At 48.7% G+C, this 18,284-nt stretch overlaps 1 protein-coding gene across 1 annotated transcript in view; it reads right to left on the bottom strand.

Annotated features, from left to right (window-relative positions):
* Positions 1-16,407, bottom strand: part of LOC103917166 (tetraspanin-15-like) — a 45,459-nt gene extending 29,052 nt beyond the window's left edge. Inside the window, exons 1-2 of the mRNA XM_009324275.1 lie at positions 16,321-16,407; positions 9,012-9,197 (exon numbers count right to left, since the gene is read on the bottom strand). Coding sequence (XP_009322550.1) covers positions 9,012-9,197; positions 16,321-16,407 — 273 coding nt within the window. The remainder of the gene's footprint in view (positions 1-9,011; positions 9,198-16,320) is intronic.
* Between the last annotated feature and the right edge of the window lie 1,877 nt (positions 16,408-18,284).

The raw sequence follows: 18,284 nt of genomic DNA, 5'->3' as shown, positions 1-18,284 counted from the left end.
CCCCTCCCCCCCCCCCCCCCCCCCCTTTGGGCTTTTATAGCCTGCAGCTGGGTCCATTTTTGGCTGCTGTTAACCCTTCCTTGGCTATAGCTTACCCTCCGCTCCCATCTCAAGACCAGGACGGATGCTGCAGCTAGAACATGCTCATGTTCCCAAAAACCCAAAGAAAAGGAGGTTTTTATGAACAGGGATGGATGTCACCTCTTAGTGCCCCCCTCCATCCAGCTCCAGGAGCAACGGCTCCTTTCAAATCTAATTTAGTTCAGAGTTTGAGGGCCAAGCAATCAAATTTCGCAATCAAATTTCACCTCTTTTCAAAGATCTCTGTGCCTGTTGCTTTCCCCCCAGTCAGGAAAAACATTTCAATGGCACAATCGGCTCAACCCTTTAATGAGCACCAGGCAATTCACTGGAAACTCCTAATGCAGATTAAACCACTTGGATGCTATTAATATCACCTCGGATTTTGCAAAAAACCTCTCCTCAGCCTTATTCGGGTGCTCACCAGCATCTCTTCATCGTGCAATGGGTAGCATCGACTTTGAGGGATGCTGGGGAACCACCAGCAGTTCTCTTTAGGGAGTAAAAATGCAGCATGAGATATCTTTCATTTATTAAAAACTCATATCGAGAAGGTAAGTAATTCTAGGGATGTCCATAAATAATCCACGCTTGGAGGATTTTTGGCAGGAGTTTGTAACATCAGCCCTTTACCAGGCTTTCCAGAAGCTGTGAAGCCCCACTAGTTCACTGCCAAGGGTGGCTGTTGTTATTGCAATGGCTAATTTGGTGATGCGATTAAAAAAGAAAGGGGCGAGCACCAAGGAAAGGAATGCAACACGCTGGGAGTTTGCTGGCCGTGCTCAAGGTATGAGGCTTGGGAATAATAAAGTATGCTTTTTGCTGCTCGCAAAACCTTCCCAAGCTGCTCCTAGAAAGATGGTGAATGGGGACACTGCAAGAAATTCAGCGTGAAAGTGCCAATAATTAGCGTGGCAAAAGAATCATTAACTCCCCCAGGGCTCCAGCCCCCTCTTCCCCCTCAGAGCCAAACCTGGGCCAAGCAAATCCCTGTTTAAAGCACGTTGCGGTGATTAAAAAGCCCCAGCCAAGAGGTGAGCAACCCTTAACGGGGGACATCAGCCACGATTTCTTGCACAAAGCTCCTTCTGCCACCCTGGGGTTTCCTACTTTGTCTCAAGCAAATGAAATAATAATAATTAAATGGGTTGAAAGCCACAGATTTAAAGGAGAACAAATTAGACACAGAAAGCTGGGTAAAAAGCGCTGGAGGGTCCCTGCAAGGCTTTTTCTCACTGTATTTTGGGGGGATTTGGGATTTGGGTGTTAGAGGGTTTGCAGGTCCGTCCCACCCACGAGAAGGCTGCGGATGCTCGTTACGCAAATAGGGAGCATGAAAGGCTGCCCATGGGAAGCATCGGTACCTGCCTGCTCCAAAGCCCTTTCGCATCGGATCCGGTCCCTAGCACAAAGCTGGGACTCTCCTCCTTTCACTCGAAGCCTTTGCTCCCGGGTCCGGGATGTTTTCAGCTCCCCCGGCAATCCCGAACACTCGCTGCTGCGCAAATGTCAGACCCTCCTCATTTATCCACCCCTCTGCGCAGCTAAGCAGGAAAAAAATCAAGAAAGTGGTGTTTTTGTTTAGAGAGCCCGCAATCAGAGCGCGCTATATAATCAGCGGGCTTAGGAAGAAAAAAGAAACGCATGCAGATCCCCGAGCAAACCTCTGCAGGAAGGAGTTTCTATAATCGCTTTTTTCCAGCGGGCTCTATTTGCGTGCTGATTATCAGGAATTTGTTTTTTGGAGAGTTAAAGCAGCACCATCGAAAACTGCTGATATTGAAACATCCAGAGAAAACTCTTCACTGCGGATGCAGGGAGCTGAGCCCTCCCGGGGCAGTGGACCCCGGACCCCAACGTGGTCCCCAGGAAGCATAAAGAGAAATGGGGTTTTGCAGTGATGCTTTGCCCAAAGCATCCTCTAATTAACCTAAAATTTCCCTGCAAACAGACAAAAGCAAGTGGAAAAATGCCTGGTGACCTCCCTCGCAGCAGCGGTTATAACCCCAGATGAGTTCAAACACAGAAATGCAGCTTCATTTCTCATGCAAACCCGTAACCAGAAGGAGCCTTTTACTGATCAAGTTTTCCACCGCGCTCAACGTGATATCCATCACACCACACTGCCAGAGCCACCGAGGGCTGCCACCCCAGCGATGGATGCTGCCCTGGTTTATAACACGCCGCGCTTTGGTGGAGGTCGGATGCACCTGACCTTCAAAACCTGCACCTTTTGCAACCAAAACCTGCAACCGCTTCTCCAAAAGCTGCATCTCACCGAGGGGAAAAAACACGCAGCAGGTTCTCTTGCTGTAGCTAGAGCAGAAGGGGCAACTCTTCCCCCTTCTTCATCCTCTAAGAGGGCAGAAATAGCCAAAAAACAGCCTAAAGGAGATGCTGGTCAAATCCCATTTCAGCTGGAAATTGCTTTAATTTTTTCTGGAAGGGAATTTCCATACTGCCCATAAATACCCCATTTTTTTCACCGCATCCTAAACCGCCCGGTTCTCCCTCATTCCTTTTGCAGGGACAGAAAAACCCACCTCCAGCCATCAGCTGCAAACTTTGCAAACCCAGGCCAGCCCGAATTCACCCCAAATTCCTCCAACCACCGAGGTCACCATGCTCAGGGGATCATGCCGAGCCTTTGGGTTCATCCCAACGCCTTTCCCAAGCCCTCCGGTCTTGGAAATTCACCTCTTTACTGCAAACATTCAAGGGACTGTTTCTTTCTTGCTGGCCTGGAGGCGAGCACGCCCTGGGGTAAATGGATGAGCTGGATAACCCATGCAAATCCTCTGCTTTCAACCAAGAGGTTTTCCAGCACCATGAAACCACGAGGAATTTGCCCGAGTCAAGTATCCACGTGGTTTAAGTGCAAGCAATGCACCCACAAAACATTTAACTCTTTTAAACTATTTCACCCGATTCTTCCCAACGCAGAAGAAAAATAAGGGGAAGGTGCTACTTACTGGTATTTTCACCTCCTCTGACTTAAAACTGGTTTTAAGTGGCTGCTATAGGGTAACGAATTAGTGCTGGCGATGTGGCAGAGGGATGCTTTATACGGCACCGCTGTGATAGAGGCTTTCCATGTAATTTTTGCGCCTTTCTCTGCACGATCGGAAAAAAAAGCCCAGCTGCTTGGACCAGCTCAGACCTCAAAGTGCTCCTTCACACGTGCGTTATTCTGATTGCTTTTATTCAGGGCCCCCAAGCTTCAAATCGCTGTAGTAGCTGACTCTCTTTGAGGGGGAATTTATCTTCCCAGGAGAAGGACAATTCTCCATCCACACAATAGCTCTGTGATTGCCAACCATTTCCCCGCAGCCGTACTCGCTCCCCTCTTCAAACCTGACGTATCTGCCCTTTTCCAGCGTTTAATCTCTCTGTTTACACGTGCAATCAGGGGCTGGAGAGGAGGGGGAAGGCACATTTCAAGCCCAGCTCGGGAAGTCGTGTCGTGGGTCGACCTTGAGGGTAAAAACACAAAATTGCAAATAAAATAAATGCCGAAGCTGGTGGTGGTCACCGGAGTTCGCTCTTCACATCTTGCTGTTGCTGACATTTGGAAATAGCAGCATAGATATAAATATACATTTTTATATATATCAGTATTTTTTTAATATATATATATATATTTGTGTTGGTGTTATATTTATCTATAACACCTGAAAGAGGCCAAAAGAGCTGCTGCAGCAGCTGATCTCTCGCTGCCACAAAGCCAAGGTCAAATCCTGCCTTGGGTGACAAATTTGGGCAAACCCAAGGCAGGAAAGGAGGAACCCAAAAAGCTCACCAAATGGAAAAGAAAAATGGGAAAGTTGGATTTCTTGGCCTACCTCGACCCTCATTCATCTCTCTTCCATTCTGCATAAAATAAAATCAACCCTATCGAAGCAGCCTCTGAAAATTCAGGGCTCTGCTGACTTTTTGGAAGCTAAAGTATCCATGGGATGAACACACGGGTCCCAAGCCCCCAGGTAGGAGATGCTGAGTAAGATATGATACGTTTCTAGCAAAAACAGCTCTAAAAAAGCCATGAAGAGGAGCCAATTTGGGCATACGCAACTGCAAAACGCGATTGCTGGAGCAGCCTGTCCCATTGCATTTCCAGCTCCTAAACCAAAGCATCCCAGCTCCCCCCAGCCGTCTGACTGAGCAAGAAAAATATTGATTTTTACGGTCTATTCGCTAAATCACCCTGAACTCCCTAAAAGCAAAGGCAAGGCATCTTCATCAGACAATCTGCAGTTCTTCAAGCCTTGCAAAAGTTAATGGTGACAGAAGAAATTTGATTTCCAAATAGAAACTCTTAACCCATCTAGTAAATACAAGTCTTCATAACACCAATTACATACGCCAGCAGCTAAAACCCACAGGTCTTGCCTGTAATTTTTCTAATAAACTTGAGAATTGCAAGCAGGCAGCGGCTTTATTGAATAGAGTTTGCTTGGGTTATTAGAGACATCACTAAAGACTTGATAATCTGGCTTACACACGGGTGAGAGTTGTGTGGTTGTGCATGACAATTACAGGTAATGACTGAAGAGAATAAGATTGATAAGGAAAAGATTAAAGCCAAAATGTAATTTGCCGTACCTTGCAGGGGGGGATATTGGAATAATATATCAAGCAGCCTATTTAGGAGCTGGCTGGCTTTCCTAACTGTTTTGCCCAAGAGAAATATTGGTCGATTTTTGTCCAGGGGGCTAAGGAAAATAAAAATCCATCTGTCAGCAGTAAGGAACTGAGATGAATGAGGATTTAACAAGCACGTACACACCCGCACCTACACCCACTGCATTTCATGTAAAAAAAAAAAAGGTTGTCAATGTCAAGTGCTATCTGGTGAATTTTTGTAGGGCACGGAAGTATTTTCTCCTAAATAGAGGGGAATTTATCTCCTGCTCTCCAGATTAAAAAGACATATTTTTAGATGAAGAGACAAGTCAATTTTTATTAGTGATTTGAAGTTCGGGGTGGTTTTGTGCTCATCGTTAGCTTGGGTTCCCTGAAAACGCGTGTGCAGGCATTCGAGCAGCTGCAGTACATCTGCACACACGATCTCCTAAGAGCCCAAAGGGATTCATCCATCAGTTTTCCATCAGCATCAATATAGGCATTTTTATGCTGTCTCACGACACAATCTCCAGGGTCTGTCCTGAGCCCGTTTTTGGGGCTCATAGGGCAGAGCTCCCTCCTCCGTGGTCCCTGCACCACCGGATTCCTCCTCAAGGTGAACAGATTACAAAACTCACTAACCAATAACATATTTTCAAGAGTTTTCCCGGTAAAATTCAGCAGAAAACTGCTGTGAAACAAATTCTACAAATGAAAGCGACCCCCAGGCGGCTGCTGCACGAGAGAGGACGTCCCGCAGTGAAACCCCCTATGAATTCCCGGTGTGAGCACCCGCTTTCGGGTGACGGATAGAAATGCTAACGCATTCCACAGACAATTCCAACATAAACACAACGGGGAAGTCCAGGCTTGGCCGCACGGTTTTGCCAATATAACCACGAGCAGGTAAGAGCACAAGAAAGCATCAAGTAATTCAGCACCACAAAACCATGCCAGCAGCAGCGGTCTTTCCAGTGCAGCCCAGTCTCACTGGGGAACTGTTCTAAGCTACCAGGATAAAGCACTTTTGCTGGGATAAACTGCATCTCCACCAGGAAACACTAATCCAAGGTTGCTCCCACATACACCTGCGATCCCTTTGAGTGGGCAAGTCCTCCATGGCTCATCCAAGGTGGCAGAGCAAGCCAGAGGTGGACATGCAAACCCACACTCTTAGAGATGCTCTTGAAGTGCATTTTTTTGTCTGCTATGAGCTTGCTATGTTATTTCCTACAAGAAGAGGCGGCATTATGGTTTTCACCTCCATGCAGACCACAAATACCTCCCATATTTGTGCAACTGTGCAATGCCTGTGCAAGGAACACCCTTATTTACCTCATCATCGAGAGCATTTCCAAAATGCTTCACTGCTGTCGAGCTCTCCTCCTCGTGCTGATGCCCATCACGCTGAATATATCCAGGGGGGAAACAGCGTTTCAGCTCCAAGACTGGGAATTAGGCTGGATCCGTTATCAGAAGTGGATAGTGGTTTAGTGGTGGACTTGGCAGTGGTAGGTTAACAGTTGGACTCGATGATCTTAAAGGTCCTTTCCAACCTAAATGATTCTATGAAATATCACTTCATTTATCTGCTCCCAGAAAATAGGTAATTAATAATTAGGGACATGATCGTGCCCCCGTACTCGGCACTGGTGAGGCTGCACCTCGAATACCGCGTTCAGTTTTGGGCCCCTCACTACAAGAAGGACGTCGAGGGGCTGGAGCGTGTCCAGAGAAGGGCAACGAGGCTGGTGAGGGCTCTGGAGAACAAGTCTGATGAGGAGCGGCTGAGGGAACTGGGGTTGTTTAGCCTGGAGAAAAGGAGGCTGAGGGGAGACCTCATCGCTCTCTACAACCACCTGGAGGGAGGTTGTAGCGAGGGGGGGGTCGGTCTCTTCTCCCACGTAACAAGCGATAGGACAAGAGGAAACGGCCTCAAGTTGTGCCAGGGGAGGTTTAGATGGGATATTGGGAAAAATTTCTTTACTGAAAGAGTGGTTAAACATTGGAACAGGCTGCCCAGGGAAGTGGTTGAGTCACCATCCCTGGAGGTATTTAAAAGACATGTAGATGCGGCGCTGAGGGACATGGTTTAGTGGGCATGGGGGTGTGGGGTCGACGGTTGGACTCGATGATCTTAGAGGTCTTTTCCAACCTTAATGATTCTATGATTCTAATGTAGTATTGGGCCAATTGTGCTGCTCTGCAGCCAACTAAAGGCAGGCGAGGAGCCCTGAGTAACCCTAAAAATCCACCACCCAGAAATACAACATATTTCGACACACGAGACAAACATCCCCTTTCTTAGATCCTAGCCAAAAGGGATGCAAATGTTATTGAGCGTGATGACTTGCACGGCTGTTGTTTTATTTATTCCCCATGGCAGGCGTGAAGCTGCTTCTATCCATGGGGAGAAAAAGCCAACCCAAAAGGGCAGGATTATTTCTTTTTCTCAGCTGTGCCCATTGCAGAATTGATTCAGCCGACAACCTGTGAAATACAGTTAATGAGCTTGGGTTTCTGTCGCCCTGGGTCGCTCCAAGGATGAGATTTCCTACCCTCTGATGTGTCAATTTTCCACTTCCAAACTCGGTCTGCGTTGTGGAAACAGAGTATTAGCCATGATTCATGAGTATTAGCACAGAAAGAAAAATATTATCGGAAATTTGAAGTACTTATCCGTCTTTGGAATAAGCCTAGATAGAATGAACACAATACTGTGTAGCTTTAAAAGCAGACAAACGAAAAAGAAGATGAAATGTTCTCCACAAGCAACATAACTTCAGCTTTGGCAGAAAAATATTGTCTAGGCTTAGATCGTAAAGAAATACAGAGCTTCCAGTTGCTCTGATGGACAGGAAAAAGAGGGTTATATGTTAGAGGTGTAACTGAGTCCAGGCAAACACCCACTGTTATAACTTAGCATCCGAATAGAAAGAAAAAAGTCAGTTGACAGGGGATTAAGTAAAAATTAATTTTTAAGCAAGCAAGCTATCAGGGCTATTTAAACACCACAAGTATCACTTGGACGGGACGTCTCTGGCCACTCCCTTAGAGACTCCTCCAAGCACCCGGGGTTAGGAGGCAGCTCTCAAACAGAGCAGACGGTATCTCGCTGCGATAGAGATCTGATGGGAAACCTCCTCCTCTGCTCCCTCACTGCACGGCTTTGATCCCTGCAACCTTTTCAAGCGCAACGCAAACAACCACCTATCGCAGGTGGCACAAAACCAGACGTATCGAAAAGCAACGATAATTTCATCTGCTCATGCAGACGCAAAGACAATATTGGTTTTCTGATCTGGGCTCCCATTTGTCTTAATTGGAAATGCAAATGCTGAGTGATTTTTAAAAGCAATATTGCAAGCCAGTACAAGTGAGCACTAGCTACCCAGAGCGTTTGATTTTAATAAACCAATCAACCCAAACCAGTGGGAGATGAAGGTGTTATGCAAACCGTTAGCATGGAAGGCACGTGCGTGCTGGCAGGAAGGCTCCGTGGACCAGCAAGGATTATTCATCCAAAAGCAACTTCCTCACCGAGGGAGCATCAGACGCAGCCAAAGAGCCAACAGAGCCATCACGGAGCTCATCAAGGGACACTGGCCCTGGCCGAAGGTAATGGAAGAGCTTCTCCCTCATCTGAATGGAGGGAACGGCTTATAATTCAGCTTATAAATCCCCGCAGCCTCCTGCTCCTTGCTGGAGGCAGAGGTGTTACTCCAGAGCAAGGGCAGGAGATGAGCTGCAGGGAGGACGGGTGTTCAGATGCTCAACGCACCAGCAAAACCCCTGGAAAGCAGGGTAGGAGTGAACAGCTTTGCCTTAGTGTCCTGGATCTCTTCCAGGTTGGACTTCAAAGGTAGTTCTTCCTTCTGCTAAGAACTCCCTTGCAAAAGGAAACAAAGCTATTTCCTACTGGCATCGTCACGGCTAAAATAAACGTAACGGTGGAGAATTTGCTCCACCAGACATGGGATCTCAGCCCCAAAAATAACTCCCTTGTTACCTCAGGAGGAAGGCAGCAGCACTTCCCACAGATGTTGGGAGGCATTCAGCCGTGGATAACAGGGAAATTAGGGTGCCAGCTCTGCAAATTAAATATATCCTCTCCCTGTTACCCCTCCCCTGGCTTCATGGCGGAGCTGAAAACACCGAGCAGTCACATCATGCAAGCATTTAAATCCAGGAAGGGGCACATGATCGCTGTAAGTCGTGGTGGTGACTCGTTAGAATACATTAATTTCGTCCTTGAGATCACCCAGACCATCCCGAGGGCTGCACGGAGAGCGTGGTAACGGCCTTACCGTCTTCAGCAGCATCCGGTTGTCCCTGAGGCTCCCCACCATGCCAACGAAGGAGACGCTGAACATGGTGAAGCCCAGCAGGAGGAGGATGATGGCCGGAGCCAGGAAGATCCCTTCCAAGGTTTTGTGCTTTTGCCTCTCCACTTCGGCGTAAATCCCAACGCACAGGATCATGAGGCCAAGGATCTGCAAGGGAAGCACAGGATGGGATTCAGATGCCAACGGGGAAAAAGCAGAGGCTTCGAGGGAGAGGTGGAGGTGGAAGACATCCCAGACGGCCAAGGAAAACTGTCCCAACTCCGGGACATTTAACATCCAATCCCAAACGCTACCGTCAGCACTCGGCACATCCCCTTTGCTCGAGGCTGGGCTGCTCTTCCTCTGGCTGGGAAGGGGACGTATCACTGCAGTGTGACCAATCTAGCTGGACAGCTTTAAGCTAGGTTTTGCTAGGTTTTTCCTCTCCCCTTCCCAGCTGCATCTTTACGGACTGTCCGGATGCTCAGCTTGGCCCTTGCCTTGGGTTTGATAGACCCAGAGGCTGATAGTTATTAACACCAACAGCCCACCCTGCCAACACGCCACCCTTAGACAGCACGATCCCCAAAATGACTCATTTCACTCCATCATTTTTACACCTGGCTCGAGCACCGACTTGCACCCAAACCCACAGTGAGCCGCTCACCCTCTATTCGCACGCCAACACCAACAATTAGAAACGAAGCTCACTGCACGGTTACAAAGAGCTTTTGATCCCTGGATGAAAAGTGCCATAAAGAAGAGCAACGGATTATTTCTGACAACCTTCCTCCCCTCTCTCCCCTTTCAATGAAACAGCCTTAATTGAAGAAGAGAGCCTAACGATGCCGGGACAAAGCAGGGCTCCAAAAAGGGCTGTTTGCGTCCCTTCAGCTCCTTTCAACATCAAAGCCAGCAACGCGATCCCAAGCCTTTCGTGCTGTCAGGAGCCTTTCGCATCGCGCCCGTCGGCCCTGCGGCACAGCCGGAGGCGAGCGGCTTCTCAGTCGGCGCCAAGCTGACACTTGAAAAGGTCAGCGAGGAAACCGAGGAGCATCCGGAGCCCTTTTCACGCTACTTTTTGCAGCCCTCCCCACCCCAAATCACAGCAGGAGGCTCCTGGGGGAAAGCCCCCGGCTGCAGATACACGTGCTCAAAAACCTACATCTCCAAAGAGAAAAAACTCCTTTTTTCACTCCTTTTCCATCGTTTTCACCTTTCCAAAAGGCTTCATTGCTCCTAATGAGTTTGCTCGCACTCTTCCTGCTAATTCACACCGACAATTCAATCCTTAATTTTCATGCACAATCTTCGCTTTTTCGGGGAGTTGATTTTTTTCTTCTCTACTCTGCCTGGATACTATTCCTGGTGCGTTTTTGTTGCTAGTTTATGTCTATCAATCACTGTCCGCTTCCAGGCTCCATCTCATCTATAAAGGAATTGAAAACTCTTGGAAAGTGAAATTTAGACTCGTGATATTTTACAGACACTTTAGTTACTTGAAACTAAACAGGCGGGCCTAGTTCTGATAACAGGCTTTTAATCACAGTTTCATCTTTATACTCTATTTTAAGCGTCAGGTTGGTGCACTGGGATTAGGTTTGATTTAATGTTTCTCTCTTATACGGTGTCCCAGGAAATGCATTTGGATTTGAAGGCGGGGGGTAGACGTTAATGCACACCACGCGTCCCCCGCTAATCCCCGCCGTTCCTCCCGCGTGCCAGTCAGAACAACTTTCTCCATTTTAATTAATCCTTCTGCGATGCGAGTGAGGGAAGAGATCACGGAAAGTGCACGGAGCAAACCCGGGAGGGGGTTCAAGGGCTGGATGCTTGAGGGGGTGAGGAAGCAGCGTGCATGGGACGGGCCTCACCTGCTAGCAAGGGAGAGAAACCGAGGAGGGTTTTCAGGATGGACACATGCATTGCTTTAAAATAGCTTTCCCAGAGCTGAAAGTATCCTTGAAAAATGTAAAGCTCGTGGCATGCATGAGGCTGCTGCGGAGCAGTGCTGGTCCTTCCTCCCAGCATCGCCACGGCCATCCCTTTGGCAGGGAAAACCCCCACCGGTGCCATGCATAGCACCCCTTTTTTTGGAAGGGGGCACGCACCGCTTATTTGCCATGCAAACGCGATGGGGAAATGCAAGTGCAACGGGGAAAAGGCACTGCACGGGGAGATACCGCCGGCAAGCCACGCTGCATGGCTTTTTTTGGGTTTCATGGCTTAGAAAAGGCTGCGTGCTTTGTATGCCCGAGCAACTCAAACTAGTCCCTGGGACTAACAAGCAAATATTGAGCTGACCCACCTGAATTTCTTGGCTCTCTCCCTGCTTAGCTCCTAGTTTAAAAGGTCGCCCAGCCCCTTGCAACCTGCTTTGCTAAGGATTAGTGCTGCAGGCCGGACCCCAGCCCATCTCCACACCCCGCCGGCTAAAAAGCACCCTCCGATTAAAAAAAAAACCAACCAAACAAGAAGAGTTGCTTCTGCTCAAAGCAGCTTAAAGCACAAGAAAGCATCTTGCAAAGCAACACACACCTCGAGGAAGGGAATGGATACACTGGCGCACCTCCCAGCAAAGGCAGATTGCAAAGGAAAGCTTGCTTGAATATAACGAGTTTTGGAAGGACGAGCAGGGAGCAACGCTGTTGCAAGATGGGTGGCAAAGGGATTTGGATGGAGAAGAGCTGGAGAGAGAGACCAGCGTTCCCTGAAAAGCGGCGTTTCTGGGAAAAAATGGTGGATTTGGAGCAAACCAGCGACGTCAAAGTCTTTGCCAGGACCTATGCAGCACCGTAAAAAACTGCAAGGGAAATAACCATGTATTTCATCAAAAACCTGATCATCCCGTCCCCCTTCGGCCAGAGATGAGCATCAAAAGCAGCAGGAAAAGTTTGCATCACCCTGGCTGCTCTGGTTTTCATCACTCTTGGTGGGGGGGGGGGGGCGGGGGATTGTTTTTGCCATGCAAATTCAATCAGCATGGATATTTTTGATTCCTGGCATCACAACCCTTTTCTACCACCCACACTCAATGAGATGGTAAGGCACATAATGAAGTTTGCTGGTAAATCCTCTGTAGTTACATATTAATTGCCTGGTGATCACCTTAATACAGTGCAAACACCAGGACAGACAGCAGCTGGTAATTACAACTGCTCTGCAATGCATCTAAGAGAAAAAGCAAATCTGCACTTACCTTCTAGTGAGAGGAGGATTACCCCATTTCTATATGATAAAAACCACGCGATCAAACCATCACCGCGGGGAAAGCCAAGGGGATGGCTGCAACTCCACCACACCTTGCAGCGAAGGCGTCCCGCAACAATTCTCCTCTTATAAGCTAGGAAGAAATCACCTTTGGGTTTAATTTCAGCCCTGCTTGATTTCAGTGCTTCTTAGAGTTTGTAGGATCTGAGTGGGCAGGGGATGGAGGGCAGCGAGCAGCAGCCCAGGATGTCCAACCTCCATTCCCACCCCAAAAATGACCCCCGGGATGTGATCTCCCTCCCTCCCGGATAGATGAAACTGCAAACTTGAATTTCTCAGCCCGATAAAAGTTGCTATGACCAACCCTTCCCCCCGGCCAGCATTTTAGCAGCCTCCAAAACCGCAGTTAAACGTGGGGCTGTTTCCCGACGGAGACGGGAAGACCTGACATGTTGCACCACACCGTGATAAGGCTTTTGTACAGCCCCCTCAAATCAGCTCCGACACCAAGAAGCAAAACAACTCGGCAGAGCCCAAACCAGGGAAGTTCAATCCTTGGCGGGGACAACTTAAAGAGCGCTTTTCTCCGGGTGATGAGGAGCTGCAGATCTGCCCGAGCCCCTTCCCCACCTTCGCAGCCCATTTCCAAAGCTGTTTCACTCCAACCTCATCTCTTCTTAACGGGATAACAGAGATGCTGGTTTTCCTCTCCAGGCATTTCTCCATCTAATGGGCAAGGAAGGAGCTGAGGGGGGAGTTGGGGACCTGGGAAGGAGAAGAGCTAAAGGTGGAAATCCCTGGTGGAAATTACTGGCCCACGGATCACAGAGTCATTTAGAGACCTGGAGGTCAAGAAGTGGGATGAAAGGCAATTAATGAACAGAAAATAATATAACACACAGCTCTGATAACGCTGGCAGGGTTTGGGGGGTGCCAAACGGGTGGCTTGAGCTCACAGCTAACTCACAGGTGAGTCAGGGAGTTTGCAAAGCTCTCTTCGAGCTGTGGGCTCTCTGGTGCTTGTGATTGCTTCTCCATCCTTGCATGACTTGGCTTTGTACTGAGGCAGCTACCCGATGCTAACAAGAGACATGCATGGTCCTACCCTGACCTAAAAAATCTCACTGAACACCTAAGAGATGCCACATTCCCCTTGTCCAAGACCCAAAAGACCCGAGCAATGAGACCTACTCTCAGCCACGTACAGAGCAAACGGGTACCACGAATCCAAGGGGACGTTAACACGGCCGAAGCAGCGCAACCTCGAAGCCTGCCGAGGGCCAAGCAGCAGACATGGCTCGTTCCAGGGTGAACGGCATTAATTGGATGAGTCAACACCACGCTAACGCGAGGCAGTAATTTCTCCTTATTCAGGGACACCAAAAAGTCACGATGACGGCGGCTTCAAGCCCACGCAGACCCCAGCAGCCAGATTATGTGAGTCAGAGCACTGGTCCGGGGAGGAGCAAAGGGAACGGGGCATCACTTCATTCTCCATCCGAGATGACCAGAGGGCAAACCTCATTTTTCTAATCCCCAGCTCCCAGCAGAATCGTTCTTCGAGCTTTTGCAGATCTGTCTGCCTTCAAGTTAGCAGACAGGACACTCCTGCTCCTCCTCAGAAGGCTTTATTGTAACGTGCAGGTGAGAAAATGTTAATATAGGAAGTGCTCAATGCTTTTGGTCGTTGAAAGATAGAATCACGGGATTAATAACACAGCGATTAAATACATCATATAATGCTTAACTGCCGACGGTACGTATGAATGTAAAAAAATACACTTTTATAAGGGTCACTTAAAATAGCAGTTTTCAATTTTATGAAAAAAGTAAGAAAAGGGAAGAAGCACGTCTTTTTGAAAAGAAAACTTCAAAGCTGTGCTCTGCTGAATCCTCGACAACTTAAATCTACCTGTATAAAACCAGCCGGTCCAACCCGCAATGCTCAAACCTCTCTGCCGTTTGCTCCATATTTGGTTTAAAGCCACTCTCCGGCTTATCCCACGCTCCTTTACTGATTTTCCCACCTATAAATAAGTGCTTTCATTACAGGAAAGCACTGGAAAGGATCTAGCCGCGCTAGATCCAGTTTTCTGCAGGCTGGGACAACCCTACACTAGGAAACCGTGATCGATCTCACCCCAAACCTCCCTGATCCTTCACGGTGAACCAACTCAAGTCTTATTCCACTGATTTTTTTACCCTGGGGGGTTAAATTTTTGCAGCCTTCATGCAATGCAAGCGAGAAGTTCCTACACAATTATTTTTTATCGAGTGCATTTGGCCAGAGCGAAACCCAGCCCCGGTCACATCTGGTTAACGAGGTTTTGAAGGGTTCGGCAGCGCTGTTGAATTAATACGGCGGCGACATGTGCAAATGAAGGCAGAAGTACGTCAGGCAGCTGAAAAGCTTGCAGGAGCCGCGCGATCCGTATGGATTCGACGGGGCAACGTCCCCGTGTGAGGACCGTCCCAGGGTTGAAGGCAGGCTGGGTCAGAGCGATTCAAAGTGGCTTTTTTGCAGCTATTTTCCGGTCGCTGGGAAATTATTGAGCCTCTTCTTGCTGGCAGACTCACCAGGATGCCTCACTGAGCCCCCCAAAACGCCCCAGCAATTAATAAGCATCTGGCGTCGAGATTGTGCTGGTTCATCCCGCCGTTAGTCTACGTTTGCAAAGCACAGCCCCGACCTGGGTTCAGATCAGCTGGGAGAAAAAAAACCTTCACCTCCTCCCCATCCCCACAGCTGCTTTTAAAGGCATTTGGGGAAACCTCAAACCGAGCAAAACTCAGCTCTTTAGAGAAACCAAAACCACGGTGACAGGTTTTCCTGCAGATTAATTTTGCAAGCAAAAATATTGCGCTATCCTTACCCAAAAAGTCAAACCGCAGCCACCAATGGGTTAAGAAATCTGGATTTTTTTGGTCTTGCTGGGTGCAGCGGGAGTCCCACGAGGGTCCTGGCCACCTCGCGGGACATACTCGAGTCTCCTCTCCCCTCGGGAGCCTTCCTACCCAGCAGGCCACAGGGAGACCAGTGAGATATTCTACAAAAAAACCCTTTTTTCTTATTCTCATTCATGCCCTGGGGTGGGCACAAGTCGTTCAGGGCAGCGAGACAACAGGCTTCGCCATCCCCAGCTAGCGAGGGTGAGCGCTGCCCTCCCAATGAGCTCATTCATTAAGGAAAAAAAAAAAAGTAAATAAGGAAATAAAAAGCATTTTCAAACTCTGCTTGTAACCCCGTTTACCGTTCACAGCCTGCCCCGGGAACTCGCACAGATATTTCTGCAATTACACCTATACAATTAGAGATGCATGCCACCATACACGCCCAGCAGGCAGCTGTGCAAGGTGCGAAGGGGATTAATTAAACCTGAGGAGGAAATATCCGTAAATATGGACTGGATCATGCAAGATTAACCCCAGGAAGGTGCTAACTTCATATCTCATGCGTTAACTGAGGATGCACGGACCCTAAATGGGACAGAAAATTTCCTGCTTCCCCCTCCCCCTGCTCCAACACGTGCTTGCACCTCCCAGGCGCCGGGGAAGCCTCGCCCCGACCGTAGCTGCCTCAATGATTCAAACCTGCTTAAAAACAAGCTTTATTTTCTCCTCTTAAAATAACCAACCTGGCTAAAATACCCGCCCCTTGATGTCTGCTTTCATGCCTTGTCCCTGTTGAGCAACATAAAGGCAACGGCCGAGATGGGCGAACCGGCTGGCAATGCTGCCCGCCACGTGCTTCTGTGGTAAAAACATTAAATTTCCATGTTTACACTCCAAATGCCTCGAAACACGACTCGCTGCCACGAGGGATTTGCAAGAGCGGCTCTGAGGATGGGCAGTCCCAGGGAGGTGCTCTTAAATCCACCAAAACCCACGGTTTCGCCCAAGATTGCCCGTTTCAGACCCAGCTAGCGCCAAGCACGAGGGGCTTCGCGGCACCTGATTTTACCGCAAGGATTTGATGCCTCGGAAGGGGAAATTTTGACATGGAAAAGTAAAAGCCAACCCACAGGGGTGATATGGTGGGGGGAAATGCCAGGAAGGACAGAAAAGCAACCGGAGCACCTACCGAGAAGAGGGTGGCATAGGTGGAGAGAGCAAATTTGATGCTGTAGTAATAGAGGTGGGAATTTCGGCACTCGGAGGCTTGAGCCATCCTTGCAGTTCTGGCGAGAGGGGTTTGCTCGCTGCCCGCCGGACCCTCCCTGCTCCGGCCAGCTCCCGCCCTCCGCCGCCGAGCCGAAAAAGCGTACACATGCACACAGGCAAGCCTTGAACTTGAACTGCTCCCTCCGACTTCCGCCTGGCAGAAGCAGGGAGCAATTAGAGGGAAGGCAGCAGCGGCACAAGTGGCCGGCGTTAACCCTTTACTGAGTTTGTTGCTTGGTTTTGCTGCCAAGAGCAACAGCAAAGCTCTGTTTAAGTGGCTTTACTCCAACAATTATTCCAAAAATTGGTGCACGGGTAGATCTCTAGCAAATTTTTAACAGCAAACGTGTTGCAATCGGGGTGCCTCCTGCCCTTGCCGGCGTGCTGAAAGAGCCTGTTGCAATCCTGCAGCCATCCCAGGAGCCCTCCTGCAGCAGCGAAGGGTGAAGTGGCAGCCCAAAATCTAACAAGAACAGGGACAGATGCCTCCCAGGCGGTTGCTCAGAGCCCAGGACAAGAGAGCAATGTCCAGATTTACCTGTCGTGGCTTGCTACTGCATGCAACACCTCACTTTCAACATCACCTTGAGCTGCCCGGCGCTTGCGTGAATAGGAAGAAGGAAAGAAAAATTATTACACCCAGGCTCGGTGAGATTTAACGCTTGAAAGAAAAGGCATGGGGAGCAAGAAACCGGCACCGGGAGATTGCATGGCTCCTGGAAGTATTTGTACGGCTGTACAAACATAGTACTAGAGAGCGTAAAACTGATGCTTAATAAAAAGAGCAAAAAGAGGAGCTTGGAAAAGCCACGTCTGCAGCCGGTCTCCGACGATGCAGAGGAGCACCCAGCAAAGAGGGGCACCCAGCAAAGAGGAGCACCCAGCAAAGAGGGGCACCCAGCAAAGAGGGGCACCCTTCGTTTCTGCAGCTTGACTCGGTGCGGATCAGAGATGGGAAGAAAAAGGAGCATCATCTGCAACGTGGCTCGTGGCCTGGGAAATGTTTCAAAAACCCAGCTCTTGGGAGGAAGATGCTGCTTCTCTCTGGGGTAGCCAAATGGAGAATTTAAAGCAAGGTTTGAAGAAGTAACAGCGACTCAGGGCTGCACCCAAAGATGTGGGAGCTGTATTTACCCGGCTCTTAGCAGACGTAGAGTAACTCAGCGCAGCGGAAGAGGCTGTATCCCTTTCCTTTTAGTATATAAGCTGCAAAGGTGAGAGCAGAGATGGGATGAGAGTTATACGATTATCAATGGCCAGCAGATCCCAAACGCTGAGGATCTTATACGTCAGGATATGATAACAGGATGAAACACGTCCCAAAAATGACATTTCTGGACATGATTTAGCTGCAGCTGGCTGTGATCAGGTTGAACGAGCAAAGGGAGCAGTCAACTTTTCTGCCTATTTTTTAAAAACTAATCTAAAATGAACTTTTAGTGTGTTGGAGCCTGGTTTATACCAGCACTTTCCATTCTGCCAACACCCAACAAAGCTGGCGCTGTGAATTTCTTATTTTTGGAATAAGAAACCCCAACACCCAGCATTCAGCAAGAGACATTTGGGGAGAAGCGCGATGTATTTCCTCCACCCTTTCTTTCCTTTTTGAAGGATGCCGCAGCCAGGAGAACAGTCAATTAAAAAGAAATACCCGCTTGCCCCCGTGACTTTTCCCATGGTTTTCTAACGCCTTTCCATCAGGTTTGACTGTGCACCAGGTGCAGGGATCGCGGGGGCTTATTTTCAACTCGTTGCACAGAGAAATCTTGGCGCTTGGTGACTAACCCTCTGTGCATGCGCTTATTTATATAATACGCTTTCTCCGCTTTAACTCAGAAGTCAACTTAGTGTGCAAAAGAGCAAGGGAGAAACAGTATTTCCCTA

This window comes from Pygoscelis adeliae, unplaced genomic scaffold, assembly GCF_000699105.1.
Source record: "Pygoscelis adeliae isolate BGI_AS28 unplaced genomic scaffold, ASM69910v1 Scaffold575, whole genome shotgun sequence".
Lineage (NCBI taxonomy): Eukaryota > Metazoa > Chordata > Aves > Sphenisciformes > Spheniscidae > Pygoscelis > Pygoscelis adeliae.
The sequence above is the reverse complement of the archived record's forward strand: the minus strand, read 5'-3'. Positions and strand labels throughout refer to the sequence as shown.